At 34.6% G+C, this 18,156-nt stretch overlaps 1 protein-coding gene across 3 annotated transcripts in view; it reads left to right on the top strand.

Annotated features, from left to right (window-relative positions):
- LOC134279700 (multidrug resistance-associated protein 1-like) overlaps window positions 1-18,156 on the top strand; it is a 333,553-nt gene that overhangs the window by 277,004 nt on the left and 38,393 nt on the right. For all 3 annotated transcript variants that reach the window (XM_062762127.1, XM_062762126.1, XM_062762125.1), the window contains one exon: window positions 12,890-13,057. In XM_062762127.1, coding sequence (XP_062618111.1) covers window positions 12,890-13,057 — 168 coding nt within the window. The remainder of the gene's footprint in view (window positions 1-12,889; window positions 13,058-18,156) is intronic.

The raw sequence follows: 18,156 nt of genomic DNA, 5'->3' as shown, positions 1-18,156 counted from the left end.
GAGATGGCTGGGACAATCTTCCCGAAACTTTCCTCAAAGGATGATCACTGGTTGTTGTGGTGCCATGTGGTCATTCAGTTTCAAAATGGCTACCGTTGCCATGGAAACCTGCAAAAAGCGACGAATTTTGTCCGCGAGTGTTCTCGCTGGTCCCTTGGACATTCTTCATGAAACTTTGTTGTTGTAATGGTTAGTATATGTAATTGTGCGATTTGCATTTAAAAATTGCAAATTGTCAATAGTTGCCATGGAAACAGGGACAAAGTGAAAATTCTTTAACTTTGATTTTAAATCAAAGTACTGAAAGTAATGAAAGGACTGATACGAGTTGATGGTTTTCCAAGCTTAGCTAAAATGGGTTTTGATTTAGTGAATTGTGCGATTTGCATTTAAAAATTGCAAATTGTCAATAGTTGCCATGGAAACAGGGACAATGTGAAAATTCTTTAACTTTGATTTTAAATCAAAGTACTGAAAGTAATGAAAGGACTGATACGAGTTGATGGTTTTCCAAGCTTAGCTAAAATGGGTTTTGATTTAGTGATGACAAAAAATGAAGTTCTTCCGGTCGTTACGAGATGCAAATTTAAAAAAATTGTATTTTCTAACTTTTTTGTTTTTCAATATTTTTCATTTATTTTTGGTATATTGCAGGTGTCATAACAGTATTACACTTTGGTTCACGTCAAATCATGGCTGACACAAAATAATCCCGGAATCTTCCCTTCCGATTCGGGCATTTTGATACGAGACTGGAGCTGAATTTTTTTATGAGATAAAAAACAACATGTAAACTTCCTGTATTGACCAGATTTATTAAAATTTAGGGCGTGCTGATTTTTCTATATACTGTCAAGAGTGGGGAGTGATTAGGCCCTGGACTAGATTTTCAAGCACCTGCTCGACTTCGACCGAAACAAACTTGCGTGCCTTGCTGGATGGCTATGTATTTTTTGGTACTAAAATCTTTATAAAGAATGGTTTTACAAGATCTGAAAAGGAAACTTCTCAGAAGTTTGTTTTGAATTAGTTACATCTACTCAAACTTGCGCATTTTTGGTAAGAATATATAGCAGAAATTAATACTGTTGTGACACCTGCAGTAAAACCGAATTTTGTACTTAGAAATATTGTAGTCTAAGAATTAAGGTTTTATTTTGTGAGTTTAGACGGAAAATGAGAAATAATGGCATTTTTCGGCCGCCATTGCTGTTCGTTCATGTTCAATGGAGCATAGAAAATTAGTCCAGATTTCCTCTAAAATAAATTATGTTGGCCACACCACGGCCTGATTTGGATGTATCGGGTTGAGAGAAATGCATGAAATTTAGAGGACAGCTTAAAAATTACCTTGCCATTACACTCGTTAACATTATTTACTCATAAATAATTTTAAAATCTATAAATTTAAAAAATTCAGACCACACTCGGAGCAAAATAAAAATTCTGAATATGTGTAAACATCGGTTTATTTGGAACACATTGGTAACAGATAAAGAAATCCGGTCGGAAAAAATAATTATTGAGGCAAATCAATCGTAATTAAGCAGAAAACACCTTAATATTTCAATAATATTTATTTTTTCAATGCTTTTTTTAACCCCACCCCCAACCTTATGACAAAAACTATTTCTTTCGCCCTGTTATAAAAAGCAAACTTATTTTGAACAATTTTTCATCCTCATGTGAATCAATATGCATCCATAAAAAAATTAAAATGAAAAAACCGCACAAGTTTAACGCGCAAGATCATTACATACAGTTCAACTTTTGCCATATTTTTAGAAATCCGTGTTCACCGCGAAGCCCCCTGTCACCGAGTTTTGACCGTAATTTTCCTATCTTGTGACGGATTTTTATGAAACGTGGTACATACATTAAATAATCATCATAGATCGGGAAAATAGCAATATACCGGCAAGGAAAAAAATTAAGTTTAATTGCAGGTGTCATAGCAGTATTGCACTTTGGTTCACGTCAAATCATGGCTGATACAAAATAATCCCGGAATCATCCCTTCCGATTCGGGCATATTGATACGAGACTGGAGCTGAATTTTTTTATGAGATGAAAAACAACATGTAAACTTCCTGTATTGACCAGATTTATTAAAATTTAGGGCGTGCTGATTTTTCTATATACTGTCAAGAGTGGGGAGTGATTAGGCCCTGGACTAGATTTTCAAGCACCTGCTCGACTGCGACCGAAACAAACTTGCGTGCCTTGCTGGATGGCTATGTATTTTTTGGTACTAAAATCTTTATAAAGAATGGTTTTACAAGATCTGAAAAGGAAACTTCTCAGAAGTTTGTTTTGAATTAGTTACATCTACTCAAACTTGCGCATTTTTGGTAAGAATATATAGCAGAAATTAATACTGTTGTGACACATTAATAGAAACCCTCCTTATAATGCTTACTATATAATTCGTTTGAATGTTGATAAATCTAAACTCTAGATATTAGCATTCAAAAATCTGAAGCGGGTCCAAAATGGCGGCTGTCTCTGTCAACGTCGACATTTCGCAATAGGGGTTTACAGAGGCAGCCGAGCGTTTGCTTGAATGAAAGTAACAAAAGGATAAATGAAATGTAAAGGAATACTTGGATTGTCACGTCGTAGTTACGTTGCAGTTCTGTGTCAAGCTAACGTCTTCTATAATTGGTTTTGGCTGGTTTTCAAAGTAAAAAAAGAAAAGACTAAATGTGGAAATGAAATTTGATACCTAATATCTTTTGTGCACCACGGAAAAACAGATCTTAAATCGTACTTATAAGTTATACTTTCTAAAAAAAGAATATCAATGAATATTGTACGTATAAATCTTAACCACTGTTTTCCTATGCACACTTGTGTCATATTAAACTAATAAATAAAACAAAAAAAAAGAAAACGATTTTTTTAAAGATCGCTTCATGGAGTTTATTCAAGCATTCTTGTCTCAAAAACCTGATTCAAGTTATTGAGCATAAATGATATCTGATTCCTTGACCGTCGTAGGGCGAGCCAGATTTTTCAGCGAAACGTTTCAACCTATTTTGATTAACTAATCAGGATAGTTTACTTTGGGGATAAACAGGAAATTTAAAAAAGTTTAAAATTCATAACCATTTCACCGCTTTAGTGTTACATACATATAAACAATATGGAATTTATAAAATGTGTTAAATATACTTTCTAAACCTCGAATCTTACGCTATAAGAACGTTCTTTTTTTTAACTCGTGGCGTTTGGCGCTATATTTTGAATAGTGACCCGCCTTTCTTAATTTTAAGAGAGAAGCACTGTTTTGTTGACATATACAAGTAGATTTAGAGTACAGATCCCGATAGCATAATATTTAGTGTGTTGGAATTTCAAGCAGGCGACTAACGTGTTCAATCCCTCTTGTGTGCAAATCTTTTTTACTTTTTCAGCTCGATTTTAAGTTTTCTTTCCGGAATGGGACAGAAGACCTCTCGTTGCTCGCAACGAGTTTCACATCTAGTTATCATTATTTTTCTTCTTGGGAAAATTTTGTCCACGAATGATCTTGTAAACTACACATCCGACTAAGGTGAAATGTTTTTAGGGTCAGTAGACATGTGATGTAGATGTGCGGAACGAAGGTCATTTTGCGCGCACATGTTTGCAAGAACGCGCACGTGCAACACGTGAAATGACCAATATAATGGATATTGCCGTAACTTTTCTATTTTTTGAAACTCATAATGAAAGGATACATTAGTAATATAGACAAGACGACATGGTCAAAATAGCAAGATCTCACACGCATGCACGTGCGCTTCGCTCTGATTGGCTGAAACTAAAGTCTCAATATCTTTCTTGTTTTTTCTCAAAATCCTTTGAAATTTTGAACATAGTCATACATTATGAAGATCTACAGCATGATATATAAGAATTTTCATGAAAGCATGCGCATGTACGTGTGCTGCAATCTGATTGGCTGAAACTTTAAATGGCTATATCTCCTTTGATTTTTGATGAAATGTTTTGAAATTTACAACGTCGTCATTCATTAGGATATCCTACAATATCATATAGAAAAAATTCATGAAATCACGCGCAGGCACGTGTGCTGCAATCTGATTGGCTGAAACTTGAAATGGCTATAACTCCGTTGTTTTTCCACGAAACAGGATGAAATTTAGAACATAAATAGATATGAGGGATTCCTACAAGAAAGTATGGTCATCATGCACGTGCACGCACGTGCGTGCATTTGGAACGAGTGAAATTAAAATTACACTTGAATGAGTGATTTTCAATACTGCTTTAATATAAAGTATATTAAAATAGATAGATTATATACACAAGATGACATGGTCATAATGCACATGCATTCACATGCGCACGGGTGCAATGCTAAAATTTGAATATAATTGGTATCCTTCCGGGAAAACGATGTTAAAGTCAAAAATCACAGAATTTGTCTTATTTAATGAAGCTAACAGGGAATATGGCACCAAAAGGGGGTTGGGGAGCATTTGGGGAACATCTGTAACGGTTCCCGTTACAATTAGCACTAGTTATTATTAGGTCTTTCCACCTTTCTTTGGAAAGACCTCTTGAAATGCTTATGTTTATTAGGTCTTTCCACCTTTTTATGGAAAGACCAATTGAAATTGTTCTGTTTATTATTATTATTATATTATCTTATTATTATATCTCTTTTGTAACTAAGTTATAACTAAATTATACCTCACTTAAAACATGCGGTTCCAAACTCAGATAACTTAGTTATAACTTTTTGTAACTTTTTTTAGTTACAAAAGTTGTAACTAAGTTTTAACTTTTTTCGGTATGGGTTATGGCCAGTTATTGCTAAAGTGTTTGGAAATCGCCAGTTTATCTTTCCAAGATCAAACAGAATGAAGGTAACAAGTCTAAGCCTGTGAGGAAGTGTCCAGTGTGCTCTACCACAACGGGAAAAAGGAAATCTGTTGGAGACGGTCGCAAAACAGTACGGTCATCCTATGAATGCAGGATATGTGATGTAGGACTATGTGTAGATCCTTGTTTTGAATTGTACCATACCAATAAGGGCTTCAAACAATTAAGCCTACCAAAGACGTCAGGACCAAAATGTGGAGTTTGATGATTCAGATGAACTATGAATAAATGTGAAGACCTATGATCATCAAACTTTTTCATTAGATATATACTGAAAGGAAAAAGAAACGCAGGGTAGCATAATATTCGAATTTTTTTTTTGACCGCATGACCAAAACTTATGAAATTTGGTCAGATGAAAAAATTAGTTACTATGCACCAAAATCAGTGTTCAGAATTACTCAACCATAAAATGTATGACGTCATGTAATGAAAACACTAAAAAGCACAAAACACGTGCAATTTGATGACGACAAGTTTGTCAAAATCGTGTTGCACGGTTTCATGCACCTAAGGTATACATACGTTTTTCAATATTTACAGATGATTCGAATTTCTTTCAATCTTGTTACAGTTTACGGAAGTTCCATGGGGTCTAGTTTTCGAATTGCCCAATTAATGAAAATGGAAACAACGGGTAACTTAGCAGTTTCTTGTAAAAATTTACCCCATGAAACATTTTACCCGTTGTCATAGAGGGCCTGGAATGGTTTTCAATCAACCGTGACAATGACGTTAAAGCAAAACAGAGTCATGTTACGAGCGGGTTATTCGCCCTGCCATCTCTTATATCACCATGTTGCTACCACAAAAACTGCCAGTTATACAGAAGACTATTTCATACATTCACACAAAAAATGAAAGGAAACAATTTCGCAATTTGGTTTTTTGAGCAGGTCAACTTTCTGTTGCGTTCCTCTCACTGGCGCATGCATGCGTCATTTGACTAATTTTTGGCGTGGTTACCCATAGCCAGGATTGGAAAGATAAACACTCTGATGAATTCCATGCAAAGGAGAAATAAGGCTCTGACAGATGCACTGAAGAGACATTGAAGATAATGAGAGTTTTCAATTTTTACTTTTGGGGGGTATCGTCATATGAGTTTCAATAACTTATTAGACAAAATCAAATGGGATTTTGGTGATACCTTTTTGAAAGATGATTTTACAAGTTAAATAGGAATACGGAAAAATTAAAAGAAAAATAAATTTCATTCACCTCAAAAGTTTACCCTGCGTTTCTTTTTCCTTTCAGTATATCTTGGGACTTCGGAGAATGAGGACCAAAATGTAGGTCATGGTGACTTGTTTTGACATTTTATGGCTATATTTTTGTATCTCAAGTACTTATTGACCTAGAATTGTGAAACTTTGTTACTTAGGGCATCTTTGGTTTTCGGAGAATGTCAACCAAAAAGTAGGTCATGGTGACCTTCTTTTGAATATCTCATGTATTTATTGGCTTAGAATCATCAAGCTTTGTCAGTTGATGCATCTTGGGTATTTGGAAAATGATGACTAAAAAGTGGGTCACAGTGACCTACTTTTTAATATCTCAAGTACTTACTGGCTAAGAATCTTCAATCTTTGTCTATTAATTAGGGATGTCAAATCGGTCAATTTTTAATACTCGGTTACTCGGACGTTTTTCTGATCGAGTATTCGGGTACTCGGTTAAAGTGTAAATATGAAAAAGTAAATTGATAACTGTAAAACATATTGTAAACTATGGTAGAAATTAAACTTCTTGCTCTGATGGGAGGTTTCCCGTAAATGTGTTTCTGTTGTAACAATTATCAACACCTCTTGCCCGACGAAATTTTTAAATATAACATTTCTTGAAAGTTCCATTCATTCATCAGATAAACACACAAAATCAAATCACACATGGTTCACAGTGTTTTTGTTTAGAAAAATAATCTGCATCGTAATTGTAATGTAACTCTTAGTTGCGTTTGACGTCCAAGTTTCAATCGTCAGAGCTACAGTATCAACTTGATCAAGTTCAAACAGCGGATTTACGATCTTCTTACACTTTTTCGATCCTAGACTTTATAGTATTACGGGACGGTATGTTGTAGTTTGGTGTAACGATGGACATCAGTTTTTTTTTAAAGCCTTTGCCTTCAACCATTTGCATTGGCATGTAATCAAACGCAACCATATCAACGAATTTGGGTTTGAAAAATATTTAGCTTTACTACCAAAAAAATTTAGAACTATTTTAATTAAACTAAGAACAGCAAATCATCGTCTTCCAGTCGAGACTGGGAGATGGTTTGGAATTCCCAAAAATGATAGACAATGTAATCTTTGCAATAATGGACAAATAGCCGATGAGTTTCACTACATTTTAGAATGTAAATGTTTTTCGGATTGTAGAAAAAAATATTTTCCCAATAAATATTGTATTAGACCAAATTTTTTCAAATTATCAGAACTGTTGTCATCTGCTGACTCTAAACTATTAATTAGACTATGCAGTTACATAAATAGAGTCTATGAAAAAGTCTGTCCTCCATGATTATTTTTGTTACTTCATGAATGTATTTCCGCCATTTCACGTGTATCTTGTATATTATTTTTTGTATATATTGTACATATATTGTTGAACCTCATGTAGCATTGATATGGTTTGAGTGAATAAATTGAACTTGAACTTGAACTTGAACGATCGCACGCGTATTATCATCTGTCTCTTTTCCCGAGAGTTTACGGCTTCGTGAAGAAATGACAAATTTATCTAAATTATTTAATTATAATTGACCTTAAATGATGTTCAGTGAAAACAAATCATTAAAGCAAAGCAAAAATAAGGGTAGAAGACTACCGAAGGTGAGAAAAGCCAGGTAGCAGGTGCTTGGTCACGATAATTACTGTATAAACACTGCCACAGGCGATAACGGTCATTTAGAGGTGTGAGAAACCCTAATTACCGTATGTACAAGTGCAATGAGCATTTTCTGTTTAAAACCGATGTTTTAATGCATTAATGAATTAGCATAGAAATATTCAAAAATATACATCCGAGTAATCGAGTACCAATTTTAGTATTCGATACTCAATCGTTCGATCGAGTACCCGGTTAACCGGGTACTCGTTGACATCCCTACTATTAATGCATCTAGAGTCCTCAGAAAACTTCAGTCTTAAGGTAGGTAACCATGACCTACTTATGTTTTTTCAGCTCACCTCAAGGAAGTTGGGGGAGCTTATGTAATACCCTCGGCTTCGGCGTCGACGTCGGTGTTGGCATCGGCGTCCTGGGTTAAGGTTAAGATTTTTCGAGCAGTTTTCTTTTTAAGTACTTCTATGTTCTATATTGATTAGACATGCATGGAAGATGTTTCTAGTGTGTTTCATTGTACCAGTCAAAGTTTCAGATGCTGCAATTTCAGCAAGGGGGATGACCAGGTTAATGTTTTTGGAGCAGGTTAACATTTTTTGTGCAGTTTTTGGTGTAAGTCTCATTTCCGAGTAACTATAAGCCCCATGTTGACCAAACTTGCATGGGTGGTACATCTTAGGATGCACACTTCCAGGCTTGCTTTGGATGCTGAATCTGACCTACATTTTCCGCAGGAGTGAACAGGTTTATGTTTTTGGTGCAGGTCTCATTTCCAAGTAACTATGAGCACTTAATAGTGACCAAACTTGCACGGATGATACATCTAAGGATGCATACTACCAGACATGCTTCAGATGCTGAATCTGACCTACATTTTACGGTTGAGTGAGCAGGTTAAAGTTTTCGGTGCAGGTTTCATTTCCAAGGTACTATAAGCCCTATACTGACTAAACTTGCATGGATGATACATCTTAGGATGCATACTACCAGACTTGCTTCGGATGCTGAATCTGAACTACATTTTCCGGTTGAGTGAACAGGTTAAAGTTTTTGGTGCAGGTTTCATTTCCAAGTTACTATGAGCCATATAATGACCAAACTTGCAAGGATGGTACATCTTAGGATGCGTACTACCAGACTTGCTTCAGATGCTGAATCTGACCTACAGTTTCTGGATTAGTGAACAGGTTAAACTTTTAGTTGCAGGATTCATTTCCAAGTAACTTTGAGCCCTATAATGACCAAACTTGCATGGATGGTACATCTAAGGGTGTAATCTACTAGGCTGGCTTCAGATGCTGAATCTGACATACATTTTCTGGATTAGTGGAAAGGTTAGTTTTTTATACAGGCTTCATTTCCAAGTAACTTTGAGCTCTATGTTGAGCAAACTTGCATGGATGATACATCTTAGGATGCACACTAATGGACTTGCTTCGGATGCTGAATTCGACATACATTTTCCAGATAATGGACCTCATAAAAGTTATGGGTTTAGGTCTATTACCAAGAAACTAGAAGGCTTATATAAACCAAACTTGCACAAATGATGCATCAAGGGATGAAAACTCTCAAACTTGCTTTAGATGATGGCTTTTAATTACATTTTTATGATGAAGAACTAGTTTGTAGTTTTTATATAGGTCTATTCCAAAGTATCAAATCAAAATTGCATAAATTTTGCATTTTTGGATGTACATTTTTTGTTGGGTAACTGTGTGACTTTGCCTTACTTAAAGACAACATTCGTTGAGGTGAGCTCTGTAATCTCTGATTACCTATGTTTTATAGCTATGACTCTCAATGGCTTGAAGTTCTCGATCTCTCGAAATGAACCTCTGGTCCCGTTTTTTTCCTTCTATATAACTAAGCAAATTTACTCCTGATCTCTCGAACTTCTATCTCTTGAAGTTCTCTATCTCTCGAACCAAAACCTGGGTCCCGTTACACATATTTCATTGAATTTTACTCTCTATCTCTCGAAGTTTGGATTGCGTGAGTATACTCGCTAATCAAGCGTAAAATTGATGCAGCCTGGACTTACCTGGAAAACAGTGAACGCCTGGGGCTGGCATGGAGGTGTTAAATGGGTGTTTACATAGATGACACTGCACCTATTGGTCGTCGGTGTGTTGATCTAATTAACTGGCTATTATTGCTAAATTATTTAAAACAAATTCCCAACTTATTTAGACTTGAAATTGAAACGATAATTTTTAGAAAATAATTTTAAAATGTTCATTTCAATAAGTTCCCATAGACTATGAACTTATACTGGAGTCTACATAATTCCAGAATGGCAAATATTGCACAAGAAATTCCTTTCTCAAGGACTGAATACTGATTAAGAAAAATCTGTTGAAAGCTGGTGAAGGACCCGATCAAGCCGCAGAATAGCCAAATCAACAATTGCTATTCGGGTTTCATGTAATCATGAAATAAGAACAAATAAATATTGAAACTGTAGGAATTCGTTTTATTTATTCGAAATACGACCATTGTTGTTGATATCAAGTAAATTACCTGTAAAATACGATTGAAAACATGCCATTACTTCCGGTATCTATAATAGTAAAACATCGATGGTCGGAACTGAAAATTCCGGATTTTATTTACTTTCTATCTCTTGAACCCCTCGATCTCTCGAACTTTTCTTGCGGTCCCTTGAACTTCGAGAGATCGAGAGTCACCTGTATATTAAAATATCTTCAGTCCTAGCTGGCTAAGAATCATTAAACTTTGTCAGTTGATGCAACTTGGGTCTTAGGATACTTAGAGTTAGAGGCTTCAGATAGATGTGATAGTTTGTACAATTTATCAGAAGAGCGATTCAAGGCCCTTGGGCCTCTTGTTGAATTTTATGGCTAATCTTTCCTAAAACATATAATCCCATTATTTCAGACACTGAGAGATTAAGAATCATCAAATCTTGTAAGTTTATGAATCTTGGGACCTTTAAACATATTTATGAAAAAGTAGTTGACTGTGACCTACTTTTTGAATTTTGCAAGCATTTGTTTTCAAATTGTTTAAAAGGCATATTTTGAATACTTTAGACCTATGATCATCAAACTTTTCAGTTGATGCATCTTGGGTCCTCAGAAAATATCAACCTAAATGTAGGTCATGATGTCTTACTTTCGACATTTGATCCCTATATTTAAGAATCTTAGATACTTATTGGCTTAGAATCACCAGTCTTTGTCAGTTGATGCATCTTGGGTTTTTGGAGAATGTTGACCAAAAAGTAGGTCATGGTGACCTACTTTTGAATATCTCAGTTACTTATTGTCTTGGAATCATTAAAATTTGTCACTTAATGGATCTTAATTAGTTTACAGAGATCATTGACCAAATCGTAGGTCACAGTGACCTACTTTTGACATTTTATTGCTATATTTAAGTACTTGGATACTTACTGGCCTAGAATTGTTAAACTTTGTCAATTGAGGTATCTGGGTTTTCAGAGAATGTCGACTAAAAAGTAGGTCATGGTGACCTACTTTTGAATATCTCAGGTTATTATTAGCTTAGAATCAAACTTGGCCAGTTGCTGCATCTTGGGTTTTCTGAGAATGATGACCAAAAAGTAGGTCATGGTGACCTACTTGTGACATTTTATGGCTGTATATATTTTTGGGGGTACTTATTGGCTTAGAATCATCAAACTTTGTTAGTTGATGCATCTTGGGGTTTAGGATACTTAGAGTTGGAGGCTTTGAATAGAAGTGATAGACTGTAAAATTTATCAGAAGAGCGATTAAAGGTTCTTGGGCCTCTTTTTCTTTCATGCTAGACTATTTCTGATTATTGAACAATATTTGATGTTTGTGTCATACTCTGATTGGGCACTTAACTAAGGTAGATTATTAAAGAATTTTGGTGCCCTTCACCCTTTCTATCTTGGTAAATAGTTGATTATGACCTTAAACTAAAATTGCTCCTATGGGTCTGTCCTAAGTCAAGTTTAAAGTCACCAAGTTTGTAATACTTTTTTGTATTATTTAATGGACTTTTGAGCTTGAATGCTATTCTTTATATCCATATACATGTACAGTCAATTCTCGAATTATCGCCATTCGATTCATCGCCATTTTCGCAATACCGCCATGATTTCCCAAGAAGGTTTTTCTTGCTATGTAAAATTCTCTTTTTAACGCCAAATTCGCATACCGCCATCTGCCACCCTGTTTTCACATCAAACGTCCATTTTTAAGTGTCAATTATCTCGATAATACCGCCACAAGTGCATGTGGTCAGTGAATTTGTTGACGCTATCCCTGTTGTAAAGCATGCAAAGCAAGTCAAGGTACATGCAATTAGTAAACAATAATTTTAACATGAACTGTTAGAATAATTTTGTTTTCTGCTTAATAAAATCATTTAGCCTAGGCTTCGCCACGAAAGCTGTCGTTGTAAAGTATGCCGATAACGATATTATTTTGATGATCTCTGCTTTTAAAAACAATGCAAAGTTTGCTTAAAAAATAACTATAAGTCAGAAATTGTGAACGTTTCATTAACAATGATTTCATAAACAATGAATTTATTCAAGAATTTATTTTAAGTACTATAGGCAATATATCACTAAGATCGACCCAGCATTTTTTTTCAATATCAAGACGTGCAGATTTACATGCATACTCATGTACTTGTCTTAAATTCATAACTGAATATTTTGTTTTAGCGAAATTGTACATAAAAAATTACTTGAAGTGTTTTCAAATTAAGAAATAAGTTTACATATACATGTACATGTGATAATAGGAATACAAACGATAAATGGTATTTCTAAGAACGATAACTCTACGTCTTATTTCCTAAAAGATGGAAAATTCAATTCATCGCCAAATTCGTTATACCGCCATGATTTCTAAATTACAAAAGGTGGCGTTTTAACGAGAATTAACTGTATTTCACTGATACTTTGGAAAAAGTACTAGATCCCTACCTTTTACAGTTGTCAGGATATTAGATTTAATGGCAAAACAGAGAGGCAGGCAATGGATATATATAGTCTAAGTCACTGTGCTCATTTAGTGGTCTGCAGGTGATAAAAAGTTTTGATCAAAGTATAAAAAAAATTATTGTCTAAATAAAAACTGTTGATATCTTAAGAAAGAAATACTATGCATTTTTCTTACAGGGAATAAATCTAAGTGGTGGACAAAAGCAAAGGGTGAGTTTGGCTCGAGCAGTTTACCAGAACAATGAAATATACTTGTTGGATGACCCACTTAGTGCTGTTGATGCCCATGTGGGCATGCACATATTTGAAAATGTCATTGGACCCAACAGCTGCCTTAAAAATAAGGTATGTTCATAATGAATGTGACAATTTAATTTATACATTTAAGATTAACTGTTGAGTTAATCACTTAAGTGTCACTCTCTGTGTTTTTGTGCTCCATCATGAATATTATGGGCATATAAAATTTATCATGTCCTCCCTTCTGTCCCTCAATCACTCTTTGCATTTAGCTCAGTTCAAAATTCAGTTTCAAAGAAATTATTCCAGACATTTTTTATGAAACTTCATGTACTGATACATGTAGATGCCGATGAAAGCTACTCATTTACATTAACATTTATAGGTCACCTGATATGGAAAGAAGTATATGCGGTATATTGCATATATTTGCCCCCCACAATAGTCAAATTTTGAAAAATTCTTGAAATGTGCTAAATTCCATAAATTGTATAAAAACAAAAAATATAAATTAACAGAACATAATATTGTTTCAAAGTAGTTTATTGATTATTTTTGCTTCTATGACATGACAAACTCATCCGATTTTATATTATTTTTTAGAAAATGGACAAAATGGAAAAAAATTTCAACAATTTTAACTATAAAATTAATAGAGCGCAAGTTTGCTCAGGAATGATATTTACATATTTCGTTGATATTATCATTCTTCACACTATATCAAAATATTGAACCTGATCAGACCTGTGCTCGGTGATTTTTTCTCAAAATATCAACATAATTTATGTATTTTTCTGTGCAAATCATGGAAATTTTAAATTTACGTCATTTTTGTGACATTATTTCAAACATATGATGTCATTGCTGATGAAAATATTCAGTGCTTTGAAGTCAGCATAGATCCCCCTGCTTTAGAACATGATTAAATATTTCTCCATCAAATTTTGATTTGGGGGGCAAAAATTGGTTATTACCGAATAAAGTTCTTTTAACAATACATGTATTTTATTCAGTAAATATATTTCAGTAGTATAATGAGGACATGTAATAATTAGGGCCCTTCCTGGCGGGCGCCCAATAGTGATCAGTTTGTCCGTCCGTCTGTCCGTCCGAGATCTCTTGTCCGGAGCATATCATCTCTTTCCTTGTCCCAATCTGGCTCATACATCACCCACAGAGTACCTGTGGGTAACTGGTGTGCATTGACCTTGAACCATGTTTCTAGGTCAAAGGTCAAGGTAAAAGTGGAATTATATGAAAAATCCTTGTCCTGAGAGCATATCTTCTCTCTCCTTGGCCCAATCTGGCTCATACATCACCCACAGAGTGCCTTTGGGTAACTGGTATGTATTGACCTTGAACCATGTTTCTAGGTCAAAGGTCAAGGTAAAAGCAGAATTATATGAAAAATCCTTGTCCTAAGCATATCTTCTCTCTCCTAGGCCCAGTCTGGCTCATACTTCACTCACAGAGTGCCACTGGTCAGTGGATGTGTAGTGACCTTGGTCGAAGTTTCTAAGTCATGGTCAGAATTAGCCTCTCTGTTTGAAATCTTTGCTTGGTGCATAATTTTTTCCCCTTAATTCCAGTCAGCCTCAAACTTTACCAATTATTGACTTAGTTCAAGTTTTCTTCGATTTTCACCATTAAATATCAAATTTCATCATGTAAGTGCATATTTTCATATTTATATTTCAATTCATCATACAAATACTATTTTTATTTTATGATTTTTTAGCTCTACTGGTCAGAGACCAGAAGAGCTTATGCGATAGTAATGCGTCCGGCGTCTGTCCGTCTGTCTGTAAACAATTTTTCAAAATGCTACTCCTCCTACAGATTTGGTCTAATTTCAATATAACTTGGCACACAAATAGACTACACTAAGATACATAATTCTGTGTATCGGTTTTTGATTTTGATGAACGGTGTTGCCGTGGTTACTAAAAATAGAAATTTCTGTGAAATTCTTTCAAAATGCTACTCCTCCTACAGTTTTAGTCTGATTTCAATATAACTTGGCACTCAAGTAGACTATACTAAGATACATAATTCTGTGTTTCGGTTTTTGATTTTGATGAATGGTGTTGCCATGGTTACTAAAAATAGAAATTTCTGTGAAATTCTTTCGAAATGCTACTCCTCCTACAGTTTTGGTCTGATTTCAATATAACTTGGCACACAAGTAGACTACACTAAGATACATAATTCTATGTATCGGTTTTTGATTTAGATGAACGGTGTTGCCGTGGGTATTAAAAATAGAAATTTCTGTGAAATTCTTTCAAAATGCTACTCCTCCTACAGTTTTATTCTGATTTCAATATAACTTGGCACACAAGTAGACTACATTAAGATACATAATTCTGTGTATCGGTTTTTGATTTCGATGAACGGTGTTGCCATGGTTACTAAAAATAGAAATTTCTGTGAAATTCTTTCGAAATGCTACTCCTCCTACAGTTTTATTCTGATTTAAATATAACTTGGCACACAAGTAGACTACACTAAGATACATAATTCTGTAAATCGGTTTTTGATTTTGATGAACGGTTTTGCCATGGTTACTAAAAATAGAAATTTCTGTGAAATTCTTTCGAAATGGTACTCCTCCTACAGTTTTGGTCTGATTTCAATATAACTTGGCACACAAGTAGACTACACTAAGATACATAATTCTGTTTATCGGTTTTTGATTTAGATGAACGGTGTTGCTGTGGTAACTAAAAATAGAAATTTCTGTGAAATTCTTTCAAAATGCTACTCCTCCTACAGTTTTAGTCTGATTCTCAATTTAACTTGGCACACAAGTAGACTACACTAAGATACATAATTCTCTATATCGGTTTTTGATTTCAAAGAAAGGTGTTGCCATGGTTACTAAAAATAGAAATTTCTGTGAAATTCTTTCAAAATGCTACTCCTCCTACAGTTTTGGTCTGATTTCAATATAACTTTGCACACAAGTAGACTACACCAAGATACATAATTCTGTGCATTGGTTTTTGATTGCGATGAAAGTTTTGTCGTGGTTACTAAAAATAGAAATTTCTGTGAAATTCTTTCAAAATGCTACTCCTCCTACAGTTTTGGTCTGATTTCAATATAACTTGGCACACAAGTAGACTACACGAAGAACATAAAGAGATTTCATCAAGGATCATTATTCTATTTATTGCTGTTTTAAAGTTTCAATTCCCAAAAGCTTATTAAGTACTTTTCTCTTCCTTTGCTATAAGTACAAACCAGTAGAGCTTCAGTCTCGACAGAGACTGATGGTTCAGAGAGTAGTTTCGTTTTATCCCCTTTAGACTCAAACAACACAGTCCTTAATACAGTAAAACTCAGTTATATAGAAGTCAATGAGACCTCTGAAATAACTTCACTATATCCGTAATTCATTATATCTGTATAAGGAATTCATTAAATTTATATAGCTGGGGATACAAGATAACCTCGATATATATTTGAAGATTCACAATATCCATGAAGTCGAACTTAATGACTTTTACTGAAGTACACAAATGTTCCTCTTCAAAATAAACCCTTTTAAAATACCTTACATTTTCATGTTCATTGTTGAAAGCGGGCCCTTTGAGATGGCCACCATTTCAATGATATCTAGTTGAAGTTATGTTAGTTTTATTATAAAATAAAGGTTACTTTGATGAAGAAACTGTGCTGAAATGCAAGAAACTAAAGTACGGTCATTATTGCAAATTTAAAATGCCCCAAAAGCGGTCACCTTGGCCATGGGCCACTATTTAACTCAGGCCATCGGCCTAGTTTTCAGTGTTTAATGCCATTGGCCTCGCTCTGACCATTGGTCAACAAGGGCCATCGGCCCTCTTCTTCAAGGCCATCAGCCTTTGTTTTTATATCAAAAAGGCAAACTTAACTATTTTTCATGTATGATTTTGCTTTAATGTTTGTCTTATGTATATCAAAATTTCATTATACTAGTTTAGACATGTTTTCTGTGTTCATGTTCTGTATATATATGTTATATCATGCTGAGTAGTTCCCAAAAGCCAAATTAAAATTTTGAAACTTATTCCTAGTTGTCTAGTTTTATATAAAAATGAAATTAAACATATTTGACAGGATGATCGATGGACAGAATTAAATTATAAATATAAAAAATACTCAATGAGATCCTCATGTTTTAGTATAGTTAGCTCAACTAAGCTTTTCTCATCAACCATTGTCAGTCCTCCGTCTAGCTGTCCACCTGTCTGTCTGTCTGTAAACTTTTCACATTTTTGACTTTTTTCTCCAGAACCACTAGGCCAATGTCAACCAAACTTGCCACAAAGCATCCTTGGGGTAACAGGGATTCAAGTTTGTTCAAATGAAGGGCCACAACCTTATTCAAGGGGAGATTATTCAGAAATAGACAACATTTTGTGGCATGTTTTAAAAATCTTCTCAAGAACCACTGTGCCAATAAAAATGAAACTTATGGGGAAATATCCTCAGGTAGTGTAGATTCAAGTTTGTTCAAATCATGACCCCCGTGGTAGGGAGGGGCCACAATAGCTGATCAAAGTTTTACCTAGGAATATTTAGAAAAATTCTTTAAAAATCTTCTTCTCAAGAATAGGTAAGATTAGTCATATTTGTATGGAAGAATTCACGGGTAGTGTAGATTCAAGTTTGTTTAAGTCATGACCCCCGAGGATAGGGCGAGGCCACAATGCCAATTAATACAGTAGGAATATATAGGAAAAATATTTTAAGGACAGCAAAGCCATGATTGGTGCTATTTTAGTTTGGAAGGGGGCACAATGTAAGTTCAAATGTAAAGGGCAATAAAGCCACAGGTAGTCAAAGAAATATGCAAGCATCCTTAGTTAGTATAGATTTAATTCTTAAAGGATTGGTTCAGACCATTTTTGGGTGTAAACTTTTCAATGATAAACTGAATTTTGCTTTTTTCCTACCAACTGTGCTTAGGTGAGCGATGTGGCCCATGGGCCTCTTGTTTAATATTTCATTATTTTTTAGATTAACTAATCGAGATAAAATATGCCAATGCCAATTGCGGGAAAATCATCCTTGCTTTGGAAAATTGCATTATTTTCATAAAGTCATGAGTGTTTTCAAAATATAAAATCTAATCATTTCTGATGTATAAGGCTTAAAATTTTTAAAGGGTCTAAAAGTAGAGAAAAATTCCTAAATTCCTAAATTCCTGATATATG

The sequence above is a fragment of the Saccostrea cucullata genome, unplaced genomic scaffold (genome assembly GCF_032062105.1).
Source record: "Saccostrea cucullata isolate Sc308-1 unplaced genomic scaffold, CSIRO_AGI_Scuc_v1 ctg515, whole genome shotgun sequence".
Classification (NCBI taxonomy): domain Eukaryota; kingdom Metazoa; phylum Mollusca; class Bivalvia; order Ostreida; family Ostreidae; genus Saccostrea; species Saccostrea cuccullata.
The sequence above is the reverse complement of the archived record's forward strand: the minus strand, read 5'-3'. Positions and strand labels throughout refer to the sequence as shown.